The sequence below is a fragment of the Alexandromys fortis genome, unplaced genomic scaffold (assembly GCF_014885135.2).
Source record: "Alexandromys fortis isolate MF-2015 unplaced genomic scaffold, M_Fortis_MF-2015_v1.1 scaffold_52, whole genome shotgun sequence".
Classification (NCBI taxonomy): Eukaryota; Metazoa; Chordata; class Mammalia; order Rodentia; family Cricetidae; genus Alexandromys; species Alexandromys fortis.
Window position 1 is genome coordinate 10,578,853 of NW_026067929.1, and position 20,564 is coordinate 10,599,416.

The following is a 20,564-nucleotide window of genomic DNA, read 5'->3' on the forward strand; positions in this document are numbered from 1 at the left end:
AACTATTAACCCCATTTTGTGTATGCATGAAGAGAGTCTAGAGTGCTTGAAACATTTGTCCAGGTGTGTGTGTGTGTGTGTGTGTGTGTTTTAAAATAGCATATGGTTTTTAAGAGACAGCTTCAGGCCATCTGATTCCAAAGTTCATGACGCTGAACCACTACATGAACACTTAAAACTGAGATCCGAGCCCATGATTTTCATTTTTGTCATTCCTCAGCAGTCGGATTTCCAACATATTTTTTCCCTAAGCAATCCTTAGACTTAAAGTGTTATGCCGTACTAGGTAAGATTCTCCCTTGAAATCTCACTAACTTTTCCCAGCAAACTAATGCTGCAGAGGACATTGTGTGAGGGTCAGAAAATATTATTTTCCCTGAAGGAAGGACAGCCAGTTGTAGCTTGGCCATTACACAATAGAATGAATTCCAGAAAGTTTCCCACTGGGCATGCTGTGTGAGTTTCCTTCCTTCCATTTAGTTCTAATGAATTCCATTTCCTGACATTGAAAATATATTTTTCCAAGGAAAATATTTTATGTGAAAAAATTTATATACATTACCATTTTAAGAAAATTTACCTTGTTTTTCATGACATAATTTCATATATTTTTAACCATATGTAATATAATAAAAAGCATAAAAAGCAAATAACATTTATTTAATTTCCATTTAAATTGCTTTAAGTAAGAAAATAACGTAATGATAGGAAACATGCTAAAATATTCTAACATAGAGCTTTAAAAACATCTTGAAATGATTTATCCTAGCTAAATACGGTTGTGAGTTTTGATTCTGGTGAAAATGAAATCTAACAGCCTTCTTTTAGACATTTGTTTTAAAATAGGGTTATCAATTTAAAACCCTTTGTGTTTTATGACATTTAAAATGTGCACGTGCTCGCTCCTTTCCACTTCATTACCCTTTTCCTGTTTTCTGTTTGGGGTACTCTTTGCACTGTGAAGGTGTCCAGCCCCTGAAGTCCTTCCTCAGGCCCATTATCCCACAGTCAAGTCTTAGACTAAACTGGACACCTAAGACCCTCGTGGAATCGATATGAGATGGGGCGAATACATACTACAGGCACTGCAGGTTCAGGATAGAGCCTTACAGAGTCTAAATCTTAGCCATTTGGACTTAATTGAGGGTATATTTTTTCACATGACCATTTCATTTTTTGATTCTGAAGCATTTTTGAACATACACTGGATAGGTTAGTCAGTGTGATAAAAAATCTTGGTATATTTATTTCATTAAGAGTTTTTAAAATTGATACATAGTGTTAGTGCATAGATTATGGAGCCCAATATGATCTTGATCATTCGATACATGTATACAACACATAATGAATCAATTGGGGTAAATAGCATTTCCATCTCCCCAGAGCCTTTTTCATATTTCTATATGAATTAACATTTGATTGAATGATTTTTGTATGTAGACTTGCTGCACACACTGATGAGTAACTAGAGATGCCTGGCTGTGCCCCTTCCTGTGAACACTTGCTAGCTACTGGAAGAAACAATCACACATTAACACAGGAAGGCTTTCATGTTCTTCCAGGTTCTGCATGTCACCTTCACATCTTTTGACTTGGAAGCAGCAAGTAACTGTCCCCGGGAGTTTCTGCAGATCCATGATGGCGATTCCTCAGCAGCTTTCCCACTTGGGAGATATTGTGGCTCCAGCCCCCCTCAGGGGGTCCACAGCAGCGGCAATGCTCTCTACTTCCGCCTCTACTCTGAAGCCATAAGACAGGGGAGAGGCTTTACAGCGAGGTGGGAGGCAAAGCAGCCAGGTGAGTGCAAAGTGAGGAGCGAGCACAATGTAGTTTCATTACATCATGATATTCTGGGGACCTAGAAATAATGCAACATTTTTAATAGTGATTTTAAGATCAAATAATTTTAAAATGAATTTGATTTTGAATTTACGAACAGAAAAATTAGTGTGTGTTGCTAAGTTTAAGATGCACGAGTTCTTATTAAATTACTGGAAGAGTTTTTGGTTTGTTATAATATTTGTTTTAATTGTTCCAAAAGTTAATACAGTTTATTTTTATTGTATATACGTTCTTTCTTTTCCCTACCTCCTCAGATATCCACCTTTACCTTGCTCAATTTCAAGCAAATTTTTTTTCTCTTTTTTAATAATTCACCAAGTCAATTTATGTTTCCCATATACTTCTAGAGGTGAAGCCCTCACTGGGGCTGCTTGTGGCAGGGGGCAGGGCCATTAAAAGTTGGTTTCTTGGCCAGACTTATAGGATGTGTTTCTTTTTATGGGGAAGACCTTAAATCCATTTAGAATGTGATTGGTTCCCAAGTAAGTAGTTCATACCACTATGGCACCCATGGATATACCTTTTGCAGGCCATGATTGCAGTTTTCAGGGTTCACAGATGATTTTTTTTTTCTGCAGCAGCCTGCATAAAACCTTCTATAAGTACAAAAGCTAACCATCATGGAAGAAACTTCCTGGTCAAGTGATTTCTCCATGTTCTATGGATATTGGTGTCTTCATCAATAGTCTCTCACCATCAATCAGAAAACCATTTTTTTATAACTTCTACTAGTAAATTTGCTACAAAAATGTCACTGGGGACATTGTCTGCTCCTTCCTATAATGGTCCTTATTTTAATGACCACTTGATAATTGACAATTCTTTTCCATTGTTCTTGGGTTTTTTGTTCTCTCTCTCTCTCTCTCTCTCTCTCTCTCTCTCTCTCTCTCTCTCTCTCTTCATCTCCCAGAAAAAGCGCTACAACAAGTAGGTGCTGATAGCTGGTAGCCAATTCCTTAAAGTCACATTCTTTTCCTTATGCCACATTACTGTGCTGAACTCATCTCGAGCCTACTTACATCAAAAGTGAATTTTTCTCTCTCTCTCTTATATTTGGAAAGTTTAACTTACTTTTGCCTTTATAATTTTCCTGAGGTCTTGACCTAGAAGATTTGAAAAGAGGATCCTGAACTTTAAAAATACTTTTTTTAGTGCCTGAGGAGAGGCTTGGTGGGCAAAGTGCTTGCTATGAAATTATAAGGACCTACATAAAAGTCAGGCGAGAGTGACAGCCTGCCTGAGCGCAGTGCTCAGAAGGTGAGAAAGTAGATCCTCAGAGAGTTGGCTAGCTAGATGTACCAAATCAGCAGACTCTCGTTCAACTGCGAAGGCTTGCCTTGATATGCAAGGTGGTGTATGATTGAGAAAAACACTGGAAGCCAACCCCTGACCTCTGTGTACACATATGCACATTACATCACATATGCACATGCAACAAAAGTACATGTTAATGTATGCAGTGAAGTGAATCAATTTACTATTTTATCTTTATCCATAGGTTTTACTATGTATTTTTGTAGTATTCAGTTTAAGATATTTTCCCGTTTTTATTTTGGTTGCTCAGTGACCATAATCTCCAGTGTGGTCACTCAATAATGAAGCGGTGTACCAAGTGTTCAGAATATGCTTCATGGACTAATGCTTTTATTTTGATATCTCGCATATGGAGAGGAAAAACATGTGTTTTGCAATAATTGGATATGGCCATCTATATATGTTCACTGCTAACTTAGTCAATTTGGACAGTAGCTTTGTTCAAATATTGTATTTCCCCAGTGACTTAAGACATTCGCTCTGCTGATGTGAGAACTACACAGAGGTATCAAGCTGTGATTGTAGACTTCACTTGTTTGGTTCTGACAACTTTGCTTACTATATTTTATTCGATTTCCCTTTCCTAATGATTTCAAATGTTTATTTTTCCTTTTCATTCTGTATGTGGTGAGAATGTTTAAGAACTTTTTTCTCACCAGATGTCAATTACATCTTGGCGTGTTGACTGTTGCTACCATGCTGAGCAGTAGATGACCAGAGCTGAACCTGCAGTACTTCTTAAATGCACATGCTGCCTAGCATCCCCCTGACAATGGCCATACGAGCTATTGGGTTTTTTCCTCTTGATGTTTTTCCTTATTTCTTTTGGACATCAACTCCCCACCACCATATAAGATACAGATTGTTGATGCTCTATCCACCCTCCAGGCTCCCTTTTCAGTCTGCTGATTGTTTCTCTTGGTGCAGAAACATTTTATTTTATCATGGTATATCAATTTTTTTCTACTAACTATAGACTTCTATTGCCTGCGTATTTTGGAGTCTAGTCCAAAATTAATCATTATTCATATCTACAATATGGATCTTCCTTCTGTTTTCATAGTGGTTTTACAGAGTCAGTCCATTTAATTAAGTCATTAGTCCATTTTGAGTCTTTAGCAATGGGGCCTTGCCATAATTTGTGTAGAGCAACCTACAGTTTTGTCAACAGCCTGGGTTATTTAGGGCCTTATAGAACCCTTTTGACTCACTTAGATGTAACCCAATTCTGATACTAGAAGCATCATTTGGTGACAAGTCCAGTTGGGGCTCCATCTCCTACTTTATTTGGTGATTTCATTTAGATCTCCTTCACACACACACACACACACACACACACACACACACACACACACGTATTAGGAAACTTCTCCTGTATTAAGCTTCTAAACTGTCCCATAAAAGATCCTTAATTTTAGCTGTCTTTCCTTGTATTCTACCCAACCCCCTATATTTGATTCACCTGTCCCATCCCTCCCACCCCACCCCTGGTGACAGTTAGCTACCTATAACTATCTATTCTATTTCCCTTTCCTAAGGAGATATGTCTGTACGCCCTCGTCTCTTACTCTACACCTAACCTCTGTGGTACTAGGAATTGTAACTTGGTTAGCATTGACTTAACAGATAATATAATATCTAAGAACTCATATGATTTTTAAGCATGAATCTTACGTTTTTGTTGAAAAACTTTATCAGACTATATTTTTGTCAAATTTCCCCTATAAGCTTATAGTTAGTATGGAGCCCTTGTTTGAGAGCCCCAATATCAGACTGTTTCCGGCCTTGCTCACAGTGACTCTTATTTGTTATTGTTTACTTTTCCCCACTTGTTTCAAATAAGTCTGTATCATGAGTCTAACATCACAGCTTATCTGTTATATGGACTCTGGGTTGTATTGTATTCTCTAAACAGTTGCTTTTGTTTTAATAGGCAGTTACATTACTGACAGATCGCCTTGATCTAGTTGATGCCAGAATTGAGAAGGGTGTTTCAAAACTTCCCCTTAATCCGGATGGGGTACCATGATTCCTAGTACATGGTTCTAGCTCTTCTGAGCTTTCAGTTCAGTTTTCAGGATCTTCATCAAACCCTCTCCCTTTGGAAGGGATTGATAATAGTATTAGATTATTCATTCTCTTCCACTTTGGCATTCTCTGGTTCCACGCCCTGAGCTGGTCTCTGTTAGATGCTCTGTAGTCTTCCTCAGTGTAACAGCAGCGAAGGCTTCTATTTACCTGGGAAACTCCTACACAAATGTTTGGTGCTGTTTCCACACAACTGCTTCCTTATATTACACATTACTCTGAAATCATGAATACTTGAGAAACTTTACATTTTTGTTGACGTTAGTTAGCAGAAGTTTTATTGTCTTCTTTGTTTACTTCTGTACCACCTGGAAGTTCCATATGGAAAGAATTCTAGGTTGAGTTCAGGATTCGGCACGCAGGCTTCTCCATTGTTTATTATTGATGTCTCAGAAGGGTAAACTCCGAGTCTTAAACCACATAACCGCATAGTGTTCTGTAGGTACAGAGTTCCTGCGTGGGTGACTGGTTTACCTTGTTTGTAGTAAATTTACAACTGTGATCCGGGCAGCTGGAAGGACCCTGTTGTTTATCAGAGCTTCCTAAGCTAAACTCTTGATAGTTATGTAAAGGATCTTACCTCTTGCCAGCAGAATCTATGAGAATTCTATGGGAATTTAGCGTACATACGAATTTAGTCACTTTCCTTTTTATTTCAGAGTGTGGTGGCATACTGACTGGTGATTATGGTTCCATTACATCTCCGGGGTACCCTGGAAACTATCCCCCAGGAAGAGATTGTGTCTGGCACGTTCTGGCCAGTCCTGGCTCCTTGATAACGTTTACCTTTGGGACCTTGAGCCTGGAGAGCAGCGATAACTGCAGTAAAGATTATCTGGAGGTAAAACACTGCATTTAGAGAGGCCTTGGTACATGTGCTTAGCACTCAGGACACAGGTCAATGATGCCCATGGACGGCCCAGGTTTGTTACTAATACTTAGAAAGTCAATGCTGAATCTTCAATCTCAATCAGACTAGTTTGCATGCCTAGGTTTGTCTTGAGTGTGGAAAACCCTGCCTTGCCTTTCCCCATTCCTTACTGGAGATTCAGGCTCCTGGACTGAGAGTAAATCCTAAGCAATGACTCTCTTCCAACACGGATTCCAATTCTTAGTTGTCCAAGTCAAACCCTCAGGGTATCCCACCACTTAATTTTAGTGAGCCGTAGCAATTCTGTGGGAAGGGTTGTCAGTGTTAAATCTCGCTGGAAAATGTTGAAAGTCTCCCTGGAGAGCAAGAGAGTCTGTCTGCTCTATCCCATTAGTGAAAAATTACAATATGGAGGAGAAAAGGGACTGTTACATTCAAATTCCATACGCGATTGGACACATCAGAAACGTCGCTCTCCGCTGGTAGAGCGGGAAGGTCACTAAGGAGCCTGAGTTCTTAGGTGCTTCCTGGTCTTTTGTCACCGTAAATCTCAGACCCCCCTGAGCACTGCTAAGGAGACAATGAGCCTTTCTGAGTCCATTAGAGAAGGATGGAGTGCTGTGGAATTATTCATAAAGCACGAAGGATGCAGCTGCCAAGCAGGTCTCCAAAGCTGGAGCCATTAGTCATTAGCAGTGGTAATAATGGATTTGAAACCTTTGGGAGTGACTCAAAGAGCAGCTTCTCCTTGGAAAGGCTTAGCAAAATATCCTTTTAAAAGTTGATAGTAAAAAGTGAGTTATTGTGAAATTAATATTCAATAAATCCTATCAAATGGAGATTAAAGCCTTTTTATTCTTACATATTAATTTCTGAACACCACATTATAGAACGTATCAATCATCCAGATAATATTGGACTCCCACTCATTTCTCATCGGTGTTTCAAGGAACTAGTAACAAGTAAAAAATGAAAGTAGCCTTGCCCTATAAATTTCCTGCCAATGGAAAAATTAATTTGAGTAAATTAAATTGATCACATGAGAATCCTTTTTAGCTCATTCTCTCTTTGGTGTTCTATATAGTATAGATTTTTTTGCAATTATGTCAGAATTATTGAGCAGTCAATGTGATTTAGTCAATGGATAAAAAACCAACACGGCTTTTTAAGTCCTGGAAATTACACAAGATCTTAGGTTCAGTCTTTGATCCTGTTAAAAAATGGAGAGCGAGGGGGATGGAAAAATGGGGAAGAGGAGAGGAGAGAAGAGGAGAGGAGAGGAGAGGAGAGGAGAGGAGAGGAGAGGAGAGGAGAGGAGAGGAGAGGAGAGGAGAGGAGAGGAGAGGAGAGGAGAGGAGGAGGAAACCATTGTGTTGAGGTCACATTATAGATGTAACCTCATTATGGTTTGGTTCTGTTAGTAAAAGCGCTTGTCCAGTAAGCCTGAGGACCAGAGTTTGATTTCCAGATTTCACAATGGAACGGGAGAACTGCTTCATGAATGTTGTCCTCTGACCTCCATAAGAATACCGTGGCCCAGTAATACACATGTGTGCTTATAGACACACACATACCTCCATGCACACATGCACACACACACACACCTATAACTCACACACTCTCACAAGCACATGATGCACACAGAATTCACACACACGAGAACACAGAAAGAGTAGAAGTTTGCAAGTTTACGCTGTCAGAGTACAGTATGCGGCTGTATGCAGTGCTGAATGCCCCTCACGGCTGTGCTTTCGAGGGCATCTTTATGCTCATCCTCTCCTGCCTGCATCTCTCTGCACGCCCGTGTGCTCAGCCAAGCTGCAGATCAGTTCTCATCACTACTCTCCCTTCTAAGTCCTTTGAAATACCCATTGCCTTCTTCTAAATCACTAGGATTTCTTCAATTTAGGGGAAGGGGATCCATGAAAGAAAACACTGAACTTTACATCGTCATAAGAAAAACCCAAAGTATGTATTCTGCCCCAGAGTTGAAATTCCAGCAGTAGCTGAGGCATTTGACAGGACCCTGAGGACACATTCCTTACCAGACACTGACTGTGTGTTAGTTATGCCTATGACTGGGAAACTTCCAAATGACAGATTCTGTTTATCCAGTACTTTAGATGGCTTTGCCTTGCTGCCATTCTTAAAGGACAATTTTTTTTTTCCTGAAGCTTATGTCCCAAGCGACTTCGTTAGTGAGAACCTGACTCCTTTCAACTTAATGGTTGTTCTTTTGCTTTAGATTCGAGATGGTCCTTTCCATCAGGACCCCGTTCTTGGGAAATTCTGCACTTCTCTGTCTACCCCACCGCTTCAGACTACGGGTCCTGCTGCCAGAATCCATTTCCACTCTGATGCTGATATCACTGACAAGGGTTTCCACATCACCTATCTAACCACGCCCTGTAAGTATCCCGCTCACCCAAGACTGACTGTCCACCGGGAGTGTGGGGCTGTGCTCACAGCTGCTCGGTGATGCCTAAAATGAAGGCTTTCCTGCATTAGTGACATGCCTTCGTGGATATTTCTCATACCACTTCCGATTCATTCTTTATCTCCTCCGGGTTAAATACTACGGTACCCCCTAACCTTTCAGTTATGGGATCCATATTATGATGGAGACCACAGGCTCCTAAAATAAATAATTCAGAACCTCAGGTCCCCAGTGATGCTTTTTGTTTTGCTGCATGCAAGAGTGTTCATGAGAGCAGCGTAGTCTCTCTGAGAAATACCTCGCTGCATTTTTGGATCAAGTCCAGTGCACAGAAACCCACTTCCAGGAAGGTACATTCCAGTTCCTAGAGTTTGCGTCTGTATTTTTAGCTGTGATGCTTTCGGTTACCTTCATGTCTGGAAGCAAAGAACAAAAAATGACACACTCTATGGCTTTCATTTGAGTCAGTGGGAGACTTTTGCTTGTGTCACCCATTACTGCGTTCTCAGTGAGAATTCCTGGGGGAAGCACCCTGGAAATCCCTGTATCAGGAAAAATCGTAACCATTCTCATTGGTCTCTTTCACCCTTTGCGTTAGCTTCCCACTAAATGCACAGTCAGTCTAGTATTCCCACAGCTGTCATATGTGTATCTATCTCTACATCTACATCTACATCTATATCTACAGACTGAAACTCATAAAACAAGTGACATGGAGTCATACACGGCGAACACAGCAGGGGGATTTAAACGTAGGAGTGAACTTAAGTTTTGAAAATTGAGCCTGATGTGTCCAGCCAGAGGAGTGCCATCCCCATGACCATCCCTTCCCTCCTTTGTTCTCCTCAGCGGATCTGCACTGTGGCGGGAACTACACAGGCACGGATGGTGAGCTCCTGCTTCCTCCCTTGTCTGGACCCTTCAGTCACGACAGACAGTGTGTCTACCTCATCACACAGCCCGAAGGAGAGAAAATAGATATCAACTTTACCCACGTGGAGCTGGAGAGCCCCTTGGGCTGCACGCACACCTACATCGAGGTAACCTTTCTGCTCAGTTACCCTTGTGGGACACTCATTGCAATTTCCGTATTCTCTGGAGCGGTGGTCTCCAAACGGCTGCCAATCCAGGTGCATCTAGGTCACCAGAGTGCTTGGCAGACATGGCATTGGATACCTTTCCTCTGAAGCAGCATCGTGGGGAATGGGAAGCTTCCAGGTGAAGCAAGAGTTCAAGAACAAGTGTTCTAGGGGATCTAAAAAATTTGTCTAACACAGCCCTAAAGAAGAGAAGTTAACAAGTGCTTGATAAGGGAGCCAGGAAGGCATGAAAAGGAGTGTTAAAACTAGACAATCATGATAGTGCTAAATTATAAGTTGTTCAATGGAGCTCTGTTTCCCAAGGCACACACACGTGAGTAAACGTAACTAGAGGTATTGGTAGGATTAGAATTTCCGATAGATTTTCTAGAGCCAGTCAGATATTTGCTCATATCGCGCTGTCTTGACACAGTTACGCATATTCATTAAATCCTCACATCCTCCCGTTTTAATCTCAGGAATCTAAGGCTCAGAGAAATTAAATAACCTGCCCACAATAGGTGTTCAGTAAGTTGTGGCTTGGATTTAGGAGGCACACCAGTCTCTTGCAAGAACAGACTTGTAATAGTGTTCTTGTAACCACGGGAGAAGCTTGGACTTCCCCAGAGATCAGGGCCCTGGGAATCCCACACCCTACTCTCAAGTCACAGGAGACGATGAAACCAGGCACAGAAGTTGTCCAGGAAAAGCAAAAACATCACTGTGGTATCAAGGGACTCTGCGGAGTTTCTGTATTCTTGACAGAGAGGCTTCTGGTGACTGTAGGCTCTGTCAGCACAACTGGAAAGACAGATAGACGCTCTGTCTTCAGTGAACACTCTCCATGATTTTCTACCCATCTAGTAGACTCCTTTAAATTGTTATGGGGGGAAAAGATCATAAAACTAGCACCCAGCAACTTAATTTTGTAAAGCAGAGTGACTGAATATTTTGTAGTTAGACTGGGCCTGGGTTAAATGATCTCAATTATTTCTTTAGTTCTGTTTTATATGTCAGTGTAACTTTGGGTAATTCTTTGAGTACTTCAGTTTCTACTTAATTAAGCTGTCTTATCTGTTCATTTAATCTCTGGGAAAATAAAATCAAGGAAGGAATGAGAAAGAAAGCCTTAAAGGTTTTTACAAAACATTATAAAACTAAGTTCTCCTAGACCAAATTTTTATTCTTGCCTTGATCTTATCAGTAGTTCAGAATGAGTCAATAAGACTCTTCTATGGCCAGCCATGTATCTATTTACAGTCTGATGTGTGCACAACCTCATAAGACTTTGATGGAAATTATAAAAGAACATTGCTATCTTAAACTATAACCACACATTTACACATACACATGTGCATGCAAACACACACATGTATGCTCACATGCACACATGTGCATACACATGCATGCACACACCGACACACACATCTCAACTAAAGTTTCTACTTCTAAAAACACATTTTCCCATGGTCAGTGTGACATGGCTGCAAAAGGATGAATTCAAAGAGAGATTAACTTTTAGTTCATTTGTTCTTGCCTAAGAGAGCTTTTAAAGTATATAGAACAGTATAATAGATGTGACAGAAACATCTTTCCAGAACACAAAGCAGCGCCTCTCATTAATATTTCATAAGTGGCTTAAGCTATCAGGACTGTTCTGAATGAAGGGCACAGGAGGTAGCAATGCAATTTTAAATTTTTATTCCAGAAAATGCAAGTTGTAGGCTGATTAAGAACACCTAAAGTATATGACATTAAGGCTGACTGACGCGTGAAGCAGGCTGTGGAGGGAGATGAATGGGCTTTGCATCCCACTTATTTTCCAGACCTTAGTGCACACTGACTCAGGGAAACTGGAGAAAGATGGTGACAGGAGAGGCTGATAGAGTGGGAGGACATGCCTTCTAGAGGAAAAGATCTTCCTGCTTAGCAATGTGTTCCACCCTTGCACAGCCTGGAGGGTCAGATCTGATTGGGATGGCAAGAGAATGAAAGAAAGCAAACACACGGACCTAGAGAAGAGCTGTGGTCAGGTGTGCTGTGCTCTCTGATGGAGAAATGAAGCAACCCAGAGCATCGCTTACCAATTATGTGTAGTTGGGCAGAAAAGCAGGGTTATTGCGTGCAGCTGAACAAGGAGGTGGGCTATTGTGTACAAATAAACAAGGAAGCAGAACTGTTCTATACGATGATCAAGAAGGCTGGTTTAGCTGACCTTAGTAGGAGCAGTCTCTGTAGGGGAGCAGTCTTTAGGGTGTAGATATCCATGAGGAGGAAGCTATGATGGACATTCCTTGCATACGCTATCAACATCTGCACATGGACAGAGCAAGGCTTTGTATCCTCCGAGCCTCATTCCGGGGGAAGGCTTTGCCGCTTTCCTGTGGGTCTGAGGCTAAGGTCCTTGACATGGCCGCATCCATGTCAGCAGCCCACGTTCACTCAGAACTTCATTTTCTCAGGGCTTCCTCCACACCCCAGAGACATGGAAATAAATTCTATACCTATGACAAAAATTTAAAAATATTATAAAGGAGTGGAATGAACAAAAAGTATGGAGGCCTTGACTTTATCTCTGCTACAACTGGCCTGAAGTAGTTTCCCTGAGGACAGTACCTATGGGGTCTTCATGGGGGGAGTTGGTGACAAGAAATACCCAAGAAATACAGTGGCCAACACAGCCCCAAAGACTGAATGATATAAAAATATGACAACAAAACCCAGAAAATAGACCACAGTGATTAGACTCAGAAAGGAGAAAAGACACGAATGAGGCAGCACTAATCCTGTGTGGCCATACAGGCTGAGCTAAAGAGTTGTGTTGTGTTGTATTGTTTTCGGAGAGCCTGGAAAGACTATCAGCAGGCTTTTAGCACGTGCCTACCAGTGAGTGGTCACAACAGCACAACAGTGAGAAGGATGGGATGCCAGGAAGGAGAAAGGGAGGCTTGATTGCTGGGGTTTAGAATCAGGAGAGAAGATACTCTAGGAAAAATAGATTGCTTTTTCTTGATTTTAGAAGGTAAGTTTTAATTGATAATTTTATTGATAGAGATGGAAACTAATACTAGTTCGTGAGACTCAAATGTTCCTAAATTGCTAAAATGCTGACCACAAGTGCTCAAATATGCTAACGAAGAATAACAACCAGTAACCAATAATAATGATGATGATAATGGTAATTTTATCATCATTACCAGGCCAAGCCCAATGTCTCTCATCTTCTATCCCTTGCATATTATTCTCTAATTTGGAGTGAAGCCACAGTCCTTTCCATTCGCCTGTATTAGCTGAACATAGTTTTTAAGATCAAATCCCTCTGCCACCAAGGCACCAGGGAGTCCATCCGCCTACAAGTCAATTCGCAGAGAGGTTTAATATTAACATTAACAGGTTTAATGTTACCATATGGCCAGGTTCTGTTTTCAGTCCTTTGGTGGGGCAACCTACTAGTTTTAGCATATTTGGTTTTCTTTGAATTAAGTTTTGATACTTGAATGGATTTTAAAATTTGTAGTGTAAAATCAGATCGGGATACTTTGCACACAGAGAAATGCACGCATGCATTCAGGCATGGTTTTGAGACATGATCTGTTCCAGATGTCAAAGTCTACTGCTTACTCAGCTCTATAGCTTATACTTAAAGTTTCATATGAATTATGTTTTGCAGTTCAGTTAATCTTAGCTCTCTGTACAGAAAATAGTTCCTTTATTTTAAAACTCAGGTTTTAATGGGTAGTTTTTCTTTAGGAACTAGTTCAGCTTATAGATGCCATTTGCAATACTTCATAGGTTAAATAGCCTAGGTTACTCATTATATCCTGAGCCTCTTGGAGTCTAGTAAGAATTTGTAAATACACAAAATGAATAAAAATATCCTTGAGAGGCAGGCAGCAACACTCAGTTGGTGAAGAACTTACTTTGCAAGCATGTTTGGCCCCTAGCCCATGTGCAGTGGCACACGATTGGAATCCAAGCACTGGGGTGTTCGGAACAGGAGGCTCCCTGAGGTCAGCCTGTCCAGCCTAATTTGTCAGTTCCAGACCAATGAAAACTCTGTCTCAAAGGAGACAGCTGATGTCTTTGAGGATGACATATTAAGGTATCTTTTGATCTCTCTTTGTGCACGTATACACATGCATACACACATATGTGCACCCTCACATTCATGTGCACCCATACAAACAAAAGACCCGCTCATATACAGTGAAACAAAATAAATCCTTGAGAAACCTGAGCCCAGTTTACAGAACACTGGTGTCTTCCACAGGACCTTGCAATTCCTTTGTCAATGTGACCACTAAACTAATCAATTTATGGTCTTTCCTCTACAAGTACAAATTGCAAGACATCCATGACTTCTTCAAAGAAGAGAAACTTGGTTACAACAAACCAGTTTCGATATTGTTTATCTTTCTTTAGGTTGTATTATAATAAGCAATTAATAACATTTCCCAGGCAAATAAAATGATAACCAAGGATATTCCATGGTTAGTTACTATGCTTGCTTTCTGCCCTGTTGGTTTGGGATTCCTTCTGCTTGAGGCTCCGCTGCTGTCATCGAGGGCTTTGATTTTGTAGGATCCAGGCTCCTGGTCTCTCAAGAAGAAAAAGTAAACATTTGCATCACCCAATGATAGTCAAAGCCTCCTTAAGGAAATAGGTTTGCCATATCTACATAAATTCCTCAAGGCTGAGCAGTTCCTGTGGTGAAGCTCCCAGTCAGTGGAAAGGATTAAGTGTTAGCACTTTATCAGGAGACATGACAAGTCTCATGGCAGAGAACAGATAGTCAATGCTCTCACATAAAAGAAATCTGTGATTATGAAATATGAAATAGTTTATTCAAGCTTCCGAGCACAAAGGAAGCAGGCTTTGGATGAGAGTGTGAATTTACAAGTGCTAGGATATTAAGTGCAAATGAATTTGGGGTCAGTTAGAACATTTGATACATTTTTATCCAGCATCTCTCTTTAAAGTTTGGTGGTTAAAGGATTGCTCTGCCTGGGATCCAAGAAGAACACAGGCTTTCAGAATTAATAAGGTTTCCTTCCATAAGGAGAGAAACACAGCCAAAATCAGTTGCACCTTCCAGGTTCAGGGCCCTTGAGGTCTGTAAGCTTCTCTTATAACATCTGGATGGCAGCTGCATTCCCTTTGCTAATGTCCTTGAGTTTCACTAACCAGGACCCAGTAGACCAGCCAGCTCCAGTGTGCTCTGATGTAGCTAGCTGGTTTTTTTCCTTCTCATCTTCTAATGGACTAACAGAACAGAGAGGGCGATCATAGAAAAAGCAAGTAGAACCCGGGGATTAGAGGGCCCAACACCATCTCACTCTGTGTTCTTTGTTTGTCTGCTTTTGTTAGATACTTGGAAGGACACTTTCTCTTCCCTCTGAGACTTGCTGTTTGGTCAAGTAGCATAACTTGACTTAAGTAGAAAAAATTGTGTTGCAGATATCAAGAGCTTAGAGTAAGGAACTGGATAAGCCCGACTCAGTGGAGCAGCATGTGATGACCTCACATGGCTGAGCTTTTAAAAGAGCTTTAGCTCTTATCTTTGCAGACCATCCTTGGATGTGGATCCACATGTAAATTTGTCTGCATCTCAGATGTTCTTATGATAGCATTCGAGGTCTAATACACATGAGATATATTGACAAACATCCTTCCAGAATTTTGTATTTCTACCAGTTTTCGGATGAGAGGAACAATGTTGCAATATCCTGCCAGCCTTTACTGCTCACTGCCCTTGACTTAAATAATTCTTTCTGACCTCAGTTTAAGAGACACATCTCCCGAGTACTCCTTAATCCCCTGCATGCAAAGAGCTTTTCTACTTTAAGATCTTTTTATGCTATCATTTTACTATTCTGAAATGAAATATATATTTCATTTAATATCATATAAATATAATATTTCTACACATTATATTAAAAACTTTAAGTTATGAGTAAAATTAAAGAAACAAAATAAAAACCGCCTTTTTTCCCCCGATATGTGAGATGCCTGGACAAACTTCTGTTTGAGATAAGCAGAGTCAGCAGTTTGTCTTCTACAGTGCCAGGAATTCTGAATAAATGCAGACCGATATGGCTGCGCTGGCTGGTGACTGAGTTCTCTGAGGAATGAGGTCCTCTTGGCGGCTTTCCAGAGGGAAGAAAAAAGTACTTTTTCATTTGTATTCTACTGGTCATCCTAGAAAGTTGTGAATATTAACTGTTTCCCAAAGTACTTCATGTTATATATGTAAAAAATGGAATAAATTTTGTGCTCAACAGCAACTTTTTTCACCTAAGTGAAAATTGCACAGGATATTAAGAATCCTTGTGTGTGGCTGTCACATTTCAGACTCTCTAATGGTGTGAATCTTAACTACTCTATGCTGGCCATGCCCCACCAATGTCAGAATAATAAAAATGCCCTCACAATTTATGGTGTCCACTGCGAAACCGTGGGTAGGTGACGGTGCCGTGGCTGCTTCTGCACGAACATCACACTGCCATGGTTCCAGGGAGCATCTGTGCCGTCTCAGGTTCTGTGAGCACCGGCTGCCCACCGCACTCCTGCCAGCACAGGCCAGCTTCTTGCTGAGATCTCAGTAACGCTAATTGAGAATAGATTAATATTGGGGGGCTCCTCCTCCAGAATAATTCCATGGAACTAGAATCTCATGTACATCCTTTGTACGAATCTCAACTGTGGGGATAATCTCCTTGTTTCACCTTTAGAAATGTCAGAAGTAACAAGAGCTCCTCTTTAGTCAATGTTTTATTACCAGAAATTTTGGGAAATTTCGTGGCTTTCTCATAGATTTTTTTCTATCTCACTGGCTAGGCTTAGATATAGTATATTGCTAAGATTATTAAAGCAGGAGGTTGGCAGCAGACGGGGACATAAACTGGGCCCATGGACACAGTTTGTGGCCACTCTGCTGATTTGCTGCAAGTTTTATTACAAATATTATTTGCTTGCATATTGTGTTGGGGGTGGGAGCTGCACTGCAGCACAGCTGTGGAAATCAGAAGACAGCTTATGGGAATCGGTTCTCTCCTTCCACCGTGTCAGTTCTGGGGAAACATACTTGGGTCATCAGGCTTGGCATCAAGTGCCGGTACCCATTGAGCCAGTGGTCTGTCAATTTATTTTTCTAGAACGTTGTTTAGGATTCTGTATCTATATTAACAAGTGCAATTGCTCTGTGCTTTTTATTTTTTACTGTTTATTTGGAATTTGGTAGTAGCGAGTTGTGTCGTGCCTGGGGGGCCTTTGAACAAGTTCACTGTGGGGCTTGTCTGTCCCTTAAAGGTGGAAAGGGCTTGGGAGGAAAGGGTTTCTCACAGTGCCCCCTTCTCTGGGATAGTGGGCCGAAGGACCTGTGCAGTGATGTCCCATTGTCTGCAGTGGCTGTTCCTGTCTTCCTCTCCTTCAGATCCTTTTAGGAATTTGTATAACTTTATGAAAATAAGCTATCTCAAACATTCAAAGACTTTGGCAAAGAACTGTACACAGAATTGCATTTAATTAATTGAATGTTTCTTAAACTCTGTGTTTGTGATGTTTAATATTTGCATTTTGTGTCCTTAGACATATTTCTTATTTTCTTACTAAGTTTTGTCTAAAATTACTCTTAGCTTTTCCTTTTTCTTTCAATGGTTTTATTCTGTTTTTAGTATTAATTCTCCAGACTCTCTCTCTCTCTGTGTATGTGTCTTATGAACATAGTTTATACCTTGAATTGCAGACTTAGTTGAACTTTCATCTTTTGATATGCTACATTCTTAGCTTTTGTTGTTTTGGGGGAAACTGCAGTTTCAGATTTATTTCCTTTTTGATATTGTGGAAATTATTGGAACATTTTAAAGATTGTATGGTTATGCACTATATTGACTTAAGATCTTATCTGTATTTAGTACCAATAGCTTGTGCTAAAATTGACCTTCTGATGACTTCTAAATATAATATAGACACTACAGAAATCAAACTTTTATTTGTTTTGAATGTGCCATTTTCTAGTCTCCAAATACTACCCCAATTACTACAGTGACTTTCCTGATTAGCATTACAAATGTGTCTTTACTTTTCTGCTTAGGTCAGAGACCATAACAACTTACTTGGAAGGGTCTGTGACAATACAACCCTGTTACCCATTAGATCGATGTCTAATAAAGTCTGGATTAGACTGAGAATAGACACATTAGTCCAGAAGGCGAGCTTCAGAGCTGACTATCAAGTTGGTAAGGAAACTTCTTTCTTTTTTTCTTGTGTGTTCACACATGCATGTCATATGCCTGTGTGTGTGTGTGTGTATGTGTGTGTGTGTGTGTGTGTGTGTTTGTGTTGCCCATAGAGGTCAGGACATTGAGGTTGAATCTCTTTCTCAATTCCCTTCCACCTTTTTGAGACAAGGTTTCTCCCTGCACCTAGGATTCTTTGGTTCAGCTGGATTGGCTGCACACTGAGCTCTAGAAAGCCATCTATCCCTGTGCCCCCCCATCCCCCACCAACCTAGTGCTGGGATTGCACACACCCACAATTGTACCCAGTTTCATGGGTGCTGGAGACCAGAATTCATACACATGCAGCAAGCATTTTATTGACTGAGCCATGTTTCATCTCTATCTCTTTTTAAATTATTTTATGTGAGTGGCCTTTTTGTCTGTCTGGATGTCTGGGCACAGCATGTGTGCCTGATGCCCTCAGAGGCCAGGAGAGGTGACAGATTCCCTGGGACTTGAGTTGAAACTGGTCATAAGGTGACATATGGGTGCTGGGAATCTAACTCAGATCCTCTGGAAGAGCAGCCAGTGCTCTTAAATGTTCAGCCATCTCTCAAGCCCCTTGATGGTCCTTTTCTTTGCTTGTTTGTTTTTTTTTTTTTTTTTTTTTGATTTTCGAGACAGGGTTTCTCCGTAGCCTTTGGTTCCTGTACTGGAACTAGCTCTTGTAGTTCAGGCTGGCCTCGAACTCCCAGAAATCCGCCTGCCTCTGCCTCCCAAGTGCTGGGATTAAAGGCGTGCGCCACCACTGCCCAGCTTTGTTTTTTTTTAAATGTCCAATTTATGTTATTCTAACATTTTAAGTTTTGATTTATCTTGTTAATATATTCCTGTAACAGTGACACATTCTGCTGTTTCTTAGGCAGAGTTAGATCTGTAATGAAGCTGGTCACGAATTCTTGAATTCTGAGCAAATATGGTTCTCATTTTCCATTTCTAGCTTGTGGTGGTGAGTTAACAGGAGAAGGCGTCATTCGATCACCATTTCATCCTAATGCCTATCCCGGACAAAGAACCTGTAGGTGGACCATCTCCCAACCCCAAAGACAGATTGTTCTCCTCAATTTCACTGACTTCCAGATTGGAAGTTCTGCCTCCTGTGACACTGATTACCTTGAGGTAAGAATGAAATACCATTGAGTTCTACCAAAGTACTTGTATGCTGCCTATACGAAAAGGATTGTTGCTTTGTTCAGACCAATATCTCTTAAATATAAACATGAAGTTTCCTAGCAGAATACTACATAATAGAATCCAGCATGTATATGATTATATACCATGCTGAAGGGAAAGTTTTACAAATATGTGTAGAATATTATTGTGTCCTAAAAATCAGTGAGTATTATAGTACAGAATATAATAGTATCACTAAAGTTAAAGACAATGTGTTCGCTCAATAAAATGTACAAAAGCACTTGAAAGAATCTACCCTCTCCTTATAATAAAAACAGCTTTAAAAACTGTGGCAAGAGGAATCTTCTTAATATGATATGAGGCACCAAAAGACATATAGATGCCATCATACAGAGTGATGGAGGGGCTAAACGCTTCACCTTTGCGATTGGCTGAAAGGCAGGCATGTCATCTCATCGCTTCTGTTCAGCATCGTGCTGGAAATTCTCACGAGAGTGATGATGCAAGAATAAAATGCACCCTCAATCGAAAGCAAGAAATAAAAGTTGTTCTCCTCACAGTCCCCAAAAGAGACTGATTCTGCAGCCCGTCCCCCACCACACTCTTGCTTATGGATTGCCGGTAGCTTCAACACAGGGGCTACAGTTTTCCAAAATGGATGTTTCATAAACATTAACTTGGACATATCTATTTTTCCCTAGATTGGTGCCAGTTCTGTCCTGGGATCTTCTGAAAATGAGAAGTTCTGTGGCACAAACATACCATCATTTATCACATCTGTGTACAATGTTCTTTACGTCACATTTGTGAAAAGTTCTTCCGTGGAAAATCGTGGCTTCACGGCTAAGTACAGTAGTGAGAATTTAGGTAGGAACATGTCGATGGCTCTCCCTTTCATGCTGCTATCAGAATAAATTACCAGTGAAACGAGGTGCCTATGTGTGTAATCCCCACTTCTGAGAACACAATTTCATTACAATAAGTGAATAACATAAAAATCAATTATTTTGTGTAACAAATATTTATCAATAGTTATGTATCTATCAATAAAAGAGAAAACTAAGTTATCGTAAATGGCAGATAAGAAGCAAGAGTTTCCTTTCGTTCTTTAAGCAATTATGATAAGCACCTTTTAATGTGGGACCCATGTAGCTCTTTTCATTAACTATTGTGATTATTGTTGTTGTTATTATTTCTCCAGAATGTGGAAAAGTTCTCACAGAAGAAACAGGAACTATCAAAAGTCCTGGTTTTCCAAAGATCTACCCAAGTGGTGTAAATTGTACTTGGCGTATAGTAGTTCCACAAGGCAAAGTGATTCGTCTGGAATTCAACACATTTTACCTGGACTTCCATTACAACTGCACAAATGACTACCTGGAAGTCGATGACACTGTTGCTCAGATATCTCTCGGGAGGTGAGAATGCTTGGTTGTTTATGCTGAACTTTGAAGCATAGCATATAGATTTTTTTTGTACACAGATGAACAAAGTCATTATTGCACTTATACCATTATATA

General features: G+C 40.5%; 1 protein-coding gene across 3 annotated transcripts in view; it reads left to right on the plus strand.

Moving 5' to 3' along the window:
* Cubn (cubilin) overlaps nucleotides 1-20,564 on the plus strand; it is a 202,893-nt gene that overhangs the window by 21,849 nt on the left and 160,480 nt on the right. For all 3 annotated transcript variants that reach the window (XM_050144800.1, XM_050144798.1, XM_050144799.1), the window contains 8 exons: nucleotides 1,563-1,797; nucleotides 5,904-6,085; nucleotides 8,361-8,523; nucleotides 9,402-9,592; nucleotides 17,724-17,868; nucleotides 18,851-19,029; nucleotides 19,746-19,911; nucleotides 20,246-20,462. In XM_050144800.1, the coding sequence (XP_050000757.1) occupies nucleotides 1,563-1,797; nucleotides 5,904-6,085; nucleotides 8,361-8,523; nucleotides 9,402-9,592; nucleotides 17,724-17,868; nucleotides 18,851-19,029; nucleotides 19,746-19,911; nucleotides 20,246-20,462 (1,478 nt within the window). The remainder of the gene's footprint in view (nucleotides 1-1,562; nucleotides 1,798-5,903; nucleotides 6,086-8,360; nucleotides 8,524-9,401; nucleotides 9,593-17,723; nucleotides 17,869-18,850; nucleotides 19,030-19,745; nucleotides 19,912-20,245; nucleotides 20,463-20,564) is intronic.